The sequence below is a fragment of the Chrysochloris asiatica genome, unplaced genomic scaffold, assembly GCF_000296735.1.
Source record: "Chrysochloris asiatica unplaced genomic scaffold, ChrAsi1.0 scaffold00061, whole genome shotgun sequence".
Taxonomy (NCBI): Eukaryota; Metazoa; Chordata; class Mammalia; order Afrosoricida; family Chrysochloridae; genus Chrysochloris; species Chrysochloris asiatica.
The window spans coordinates 348,478-355,732 of record NW_006408579.1 but is presented as its reverse complement, the minus strand read 5'-3'; the positions used below and the strand labels follow the sequence as shown (position 1 = coordinate 355,732).

General features: G+C 37.1%; 1 protein-coding gene across 1 annotated transcript in view; it reads right to left on the bottom strand.

Annotated features, from left to right (window-relative positions):
• The window catches only part of POLQ (polymerase (DNA directed), theta), a 178,955-nt gene that overhangs the window by 48,819 nt on the left and 122,881 nt on the right, over positions 1 to 7,255 (bottom strand). Inside the window, exons 25-26 of the mRNA XM_006864198.1 lie at positions 4,146 to 4,257; positions 1,213 to 1,337 (exon numbers count right to left, since the gene is read on the bottom strand). Coding sequence (XP_006864260.1) covers positions 1,213 to 1,337; positions 4,146 to 4,257 — 237 coding nt within the window. The remainder of the gene's footprint in view (positions 1 to 1,212; positions 1,338 to 4,145; positions 4,258 to 7,255) is intronic.

The following is a 7,255-nucleotide window of genomic DNA, read 5'->3' as shown; positions in this document are numbered from 1 at the left end:
GAACCAACTTGACGGCACTTAACAACAACAATAAGCTCTGATGAGACAGTGCTTTTAAAATAAATATAAAAGTAGAATGAATCAAAAAATTACAATTAAATGGTTTGCTAATCTCTAAGGAACACTGGCAATCTGATATGATATGGAAAATGAGTACATGGTATCTGATACAAAGAATAACTAGCAAATGCAAGAACTGTAGTATTTATAACATGTAACAAAGCTAATAGATAACTGACTGACTGAAAAAATTTTTCTTTAATTGAAGTATTATTAAATAAACCTATGGTAGAATGGGAAACTAACTGCCTTTATGAATTACTGCATCCTTTGCCATAAGACCAGAAAAACTAGATGTGCCTGCCTACCATTACTGAGTCCTGGTGTGGCACGGTAGGATCAGCACTGGACTGCTAGTAGCTGTTCAAACCACCAGTCGCTGTTTGGAAACCCTACACAAGGTCGGTATGAGTCAGAAAGAACTCAATGGTACTTACCAACAACAACCACCATTACTGAATATTTTCATCAAATATTTCACAGAAAAAATCTGATCCAAAGAAAGAAATGCAGAGCAGAATTTCAAGTTCTCATGGACTCCAGGCTTTTTGGAGCCATGGAAGGTAGATGAACTTCTGAAACTATTTGCCCTGAGATAATATTTAAGCCTTAAGACAAAAATATCTCCTGGAGTCTTTTAAAAACCAAACATTTGTTTAGTATAGCCAACAAAAAAAGGTATGACTTGAGCATTATGCTTTTTTAAGATCTAAGAAATCAAAGTGACAACAGTTAAAAAAAAAAAAAATGGATTAAGAACCTTATGAGGCAGATAATTTATGTTAATGAGGGAAGAACAGCTCAGAAAAGGAGGATAACAATGACTGCACAACTCAGAGAATGTAGCCAAAGTCACGGAATGGTACACAGAGAAATTATTGAATTGGTGTATGTTTTGCTGTATAGGTTTTCAACAACAAAATAAATTTTAAGGAAAAAAATTAATAAATAACTCCACATTTATATGAGTCTCCTAAAAACAATTATCTGTGTCATCATTTCAGAAATCCTTAATTAAGCCAATGTATAAACAAAAGATCCAATTAAAATGCTAGTAGTGCCTGAATCAGACATTAACAGTGCTTCATGCTTGTTGAAAAAGTACATGTCACTAAAATGCTAAGTTAGAAGTCCAGAGAAATGTCAACATACGTGAGCTTTATGGTAAGGGTTGTTGTCTTTGATTCCTGGCAAATATCTACGTCTTCCCAAAATTGTCTGAACAAAGCCGTCTCTTCTACAGTTCTTCACTGTCTCTTTCATGAAATGATTAATCCCTACAAAGAAAATGCAGAAGCACTTAATTATAACCAATGCCCATCTGTAATCTCATTCACTTGATTCAATACAATAAAATAAACCAAAATCCCAACACGATTATTTAACACGAATATCACATCATCCTAATTATACTTACAAAATGTTATCCGTTTTTTTTCACTTAGAAAGTTAGAAACAAAAAGAATTTCAGAGATGTGTGTTGCTGTTTTTAAAAACCCACAAAAACAAAAAACAAAATTTCAGGAAAGAATTGGTACTAAAATCATGCTGTTTTTACTCCAAGATCTTAAAACCATTCCAAGCTATTGGTTCATCGGTTTCTTTTCTTTGATTGTATTTATCTTGATTAACCTTTGATCTTATCATTTCCAGGCTTAAAGCATTCCAATGGCTCCTTGTTCTCCTCTGTATTATAATCTACACAGGATCTTACTGGAACTAACATGTGAGTTATAACACATTTCATTAGGAACATATTTGACTCACTTATTAAAATTTTAAAAGATAGGGTACAGTGTATTATTGAAACTCATTCAATAATATTCCCTAGACCAGCACTCATCCTATTATCATATCTTATGATCCCCATGATGACTTTTCTGCTGCAGGTGGCCAGTCTCACAGGTTTCTACATTCTTTCTCTATACTCTTTAAAATACACACAGGTATAGAGTCTGTGCTGATTCATCTTTATTCACATGTGAAATCTCTGCTTTCTCACAACTCCGCTCAACCTACAAAATAAACATTCATGTCTCCCAACTGGAACCCCTCATTTCCTCATTTGAGGCTGTCTGTTGTGTGGCTGGCACAGGAAAATCACTTGGGTAGATGTGGGGGTGGGAAGGGTGGGATGGGAAGGGAAAGGGAGAACACCCCGCCAAGTGAAGCTGTTGGTGATATTTGACCAGTAGTAAGGAGTCCTGGTGTGGTGCTGTGTGGTAATGCGTCCGACTGCAAAGTCATCTGAAGTGCAAGGAAACTCTATACAGGGTCGCTATGGGTCAGAATCGACTCGATGGCACTTTAACAACAACAACAAGCATTTCAGAAAGCAGTCAAGACTTCATCTTTTTCTCTTTAAGAATTACTGTGATATTGTTGGGTGAAGAACAACCAAAAAGATACGATTTAACATAATATATCATCTCTACAAATTCTCTTACCTGACTTCTGTAGGAGATGCTCAAATATTCAAAGATTGTAAGCACTACTCTAAAAAACCTGTGACATGTAATTTACATACAATAAAGACATCCAGTTACAGTGAACAGTGTGATGCTTTTTTAATAAAAGGATACACTTCTACCTCTAGAAGATATGAAACATTATCATCACTTGCAAAAGTTCCCTTGTGCCCCTTTCCAGTCAGACCCCAACTATCAGTCTCAGACACTTACTGGTCTGTTATACAGCACTAGCTGTTAGTTTTCATCCTCTTGAATTTCAAAAATTTCAACTACATAGCATTTATCTGCATCTGTCTTATTTTCTAAGAAAATATTTTCAAGAATCATCATAGTGATTATATCATAGTGAGTGTCAGTATTTAATTTTGTTAATCCTGCCTTAAGACATATTCAAGTTACAACAAACTGCACTTTCAGTCGTCTTTTTCTTAACATTTTATCATTAGTAATTTTATAGTGAAAAGATTAGCTGAATTTTCAGCTGCTTGAAAACATGGACCTCCAAATGCTGGATTACTTTGGTAAAGTCAATCAGCAAATTTGGGAAGCAGTTGAGATGTTGCTACAAAATGTATACAGAAATAAGGAAAAGGGCCATACAGACAACTCTCACTAACTTTCTGACTAGAAACGTAATCCTCATTCCCAGAGATAATCCAGATGAACTTTCCACAAATGTTATTACTGCAAACAAACATCATCATTCAAAATTCATAGAACTTTACACCTAAAAAAGAGTGACTTTTATTGTAAGTAAATTACATCTTTACAATAGTGAGTAATTGTTATCAGGACTGATTGTAAGGTTGGGAATATAAAGGTAGACATTTTGTGGCGAAGGGAGGGGAGTGATTAACCTTGCAGTCTAGGAACGGAGGTCCCTGGGACCATCAAAGGAGAAGAGAGGAGAATGGAACCCTACCCAGAGAAGCAGTGATGCCAGGGATGGAGGCAGAGATGGTGACATGGGGAGATGGAGCGGTTGGGAACTTTGGACCCAGAGAGGAAGAGGGGCTGTGTGCAGACTCCTGGGGACAAGCTTGCGAGGTATACCCTTTGGTTGGTGGATGATGCATGGAGGGGATTGTAACCAAGGCAAGGAAACGATATACGATGGAATCAATGTGAAGCTAATGTCTTCCCATGTAAACTATCACATAATTCACAATAAAGCAATAAAAAAAATTTTACATCTTAATAAACTGCCGAAAGTTAAGTGATCATTTAAGACCATGATACTCAAACTGCTCTATATGAGCAATTATTTTCTTAGGAGTATCTAGTACAGCGATCAATAGTTAACTTGTTCAAACTAAAGCTAGTTAAATCCAAAGCACAGGACAATTCTGAATTTTACCAAGAGATTCACAGTGGTACAGGAGCACATAAATCCACTACATTTTGCTATTCTTTCTCCATCCTTACTTTTATGATGAAAGTACATGTCAGTAAATAATCACAATGCTTAAGATTAATGTAATTTGCCTTAAACAATACCCAATGAAAAGTTTTGAATAAAAGTGTAACAGAAAAATTTTACAAAGTAATATAATATGCAAAGATGGTTGAAAAGAATGGTATCTAGAAGATAAGTAGTAGTCAAGGTTTCCGTACCTGTGTATCTGGATTTGAAGGAGTCAATGTAGCAAGCAGCATCGTTTTCTGTAATGCCCATCTGCTCTCCTAGAGATTTAGCTCCCATTCCATAAATGATTCCATAGCAAATCTGTGAAAAGGAGTCATTATACTCAGTAAGTAAATTGAAAGGTCAAATTATAGGAAATGCAGATATTATAAAGTTCATTTGAATTGAAATTTTTGGCAAACTATGTTTTTAATGAGTCCAAATGATGATCAGATCTGATTTTTTATTGGGTTAGATCCACAGATGTTGATATCCAAAGAATACCTTTTCTGCCTTTTAGTACTAATTTCTGAGAGGGGGTGAATAAATATGAATGTGTATGTTTTAAAAAAATAATCCTGGTGATTGCAAAGGGAAGTTTCAGTTTTGTTTTGCTTTGTTTGTTTTTTCTGCAATTCTTTTCCCAACAGTCTTCAGTGGTTTTCAGAGCAGCTTTCTGCTCCTAAAAGTATCTCATTAACTTCAACTGAAAGAAGTGCCTATATCCATGTTCATCGAAGCACTACTCACTATAGCAAAAAGATGGAGACAACCTAAATGTCCATCAACAGAAGAATGGCTAGACAAACTTTGATACACATACACACAATAGAATACTACGCGATGTTGAAGAATAATGATGAATCTAAAAAGCACCCCACAACATGGATGAATCCGGAGGACATCATGTATGCTGAATTAAATTAGCCAATCACAAAAGGACAAATACTGATAAAACCACTGTTGCAAAAATTTAAGAAAAGTTTTTCTTGATAAAAGAAACATTCTATGATGGTTATAGGGGGGAGAAATTATTCATGGGCTAGAGGGCAGACACATGTTAATATGGGTGACAGAGCAGGAAATATACAAGAGGGAGATTAGCAGAGGAAAGATGAAGGTGGCAGGAGACACAGGGAGGAATGCAACAGTTAACGAGAGTAGAGGTAAACACTGTTAGCTGTTGCTACATGGAGGGGACCATGTAATGAAGCAAAGTATATGATTTGCTGAATGTAAAACCGATGATCTGCTCTATAAACCTTCATTCAATTCACAATTAACAGTTTAAAAAATAAAAGAAGTGTCTAACATCATGGCAGGGAAGCAATAGTGAAGTATTACAAACACCGTCTCCTTGCTCTTGCTGTTGTTGCTGGGTGTCACAGTCAATTTCAACCCCTAGTGGCCTCAAGTGACAGAAGAGAATGGCCCCACCATTTCTTAGGCTGGAAGCGTTATTGAAGTAGACTGCCGAGTAGTTCTCTCATGGAGCCATCAGGTTGGTTCAAACTGCCAACTTTTCAGTTACCAGCTAAGAGCTTTGCCATTGCACCGCCAGGGCACCCTTAAATAGGGCTGAATGAGCAGGAAGAGTAGGCTTAATGATTGATAACAGGGAAAACATCACTAGAAATGAATCCGTTCATTTCACAGCCAACTGACGAAATCCCATTAAATTGCAAAATTTATTTGGATTAAGAACAAAAATGTCTAAGAAATTTTGGGGAACAATCAAGGAAAATGACATAAATAGGCAAATAAAGATTTAATAATCAGTATGGCCTGGGTTCCACTCCTGGTTTTACCATTTGCACAATGTGTAATCTTACATAAACTACCTAACCTCTCTAACTTGAATGTGTTCACTCATAAAATGGAGACAATAATATCATCATGGATTATTAGGGTTCAGTGGGTTCAGTGATCAGTGGGTAAATGTGCAGATTGTGGATTTAGCATGCATAAATTCAAATTAAGGCTCCACCACTTATAGCTATAAAGGAGCTCTGGTGGCATAATGGTTACAAATCGGGCTGCGAACTTCAAGGTCAGCAGTTTGAAACTACCAGCTGTTCCACGGGAGAAAGATGAGGCTTTCTGCTCCCGTGAAGATTTACAGCATCGGAAACCCTGTACAGGGTCGCTATGAGTCGGAACTGACTCTACGGCATAAAACTACAACAACTTATAGCTATATGGCTTTAAGGAAAGTACTTAATTTTCTGGGCTTTATTTTCTTTCTCTAAAATGGAAATAATAATAATAGTAATTTCCATTTCATTTTGACTGTCGTTGTTAAGTGCCTTCGAGTTGGTTCCCACTCATAGCAACTCTTTATAGGATTTCTGAGGAGCAGCTGGTAAGCTTGAGCTTCCAATCTTGTGGTTCAAACCAATTTTGCAGTCCAGTGCATTAACCTGCAGTGCCACATCAGGTCTTCTCATTTTGTTAAGGAGGATTAAATGCATTTTGAAAATGCAAAGATATTAAAATGTGTAAAGCAGCAGATAGTAATTACTCAGTAAAGTTTTTATTATCATTCTTGGATATTACTTTTTACAGTGCTGTTATTTATGGTGGTGGGGGTTGTAGTAGTGTGCTGTGGAGTCGGTTCCGACTCATAGCGACCCTGTATAGGGTTTCCGAGGTTGTAAATCTTTACGGGAGCAGAAAGCATCATCTTTCTCCCGCAGAACGGCTGGTAGTTTCAAACTGCTGACCTTGAGGTTAGCAGTGAGACTCAAAACCACTACAATAGCAGAGCTCCTTGTTATTACAGTCTGTACTAAATGCTAAAGTACCATGAGAACATAGCAAAAAAATTCTTGGGATGAAACATTTAAACTTGCAAAAATTTTTAATTAATCACACTACTAGTTCAAAAACCCAATCTAACCACACCCCATTAAAATTACGTACTGTAAAGGAAGTTTTAAAAAAACTATAAGCTCACAAAAACAAAGAGAGGGGCATGAATGGATGAAAACTGTCTGGAATACACATGAAGGAGTTGGGGTGAGCAGCTGGATACAGTCACAGTCACAGAAGGGCAGATCTGTTTCTGGAGAGCCCAGTGAAAATACGTGAAGGGCTAAGTCTGGGTCTCATGGTGTTGGTGGTCTCACGGTTATGTGTTGTGGAGTCGGTTCCGACTCATAGCAACCCTGCACAGGGTTTCCGAGGCTGTAAATCTTTTTGGGAGCAGAAAGCCTCATCTTTCTCCCACGGAACAGCTGCTAATTTCGAACTGCAGACCTTGCACCTTGCGGTTCACAGCCTGATTCATAACCACTACGCTACCAGAGCTCTTTCTGGG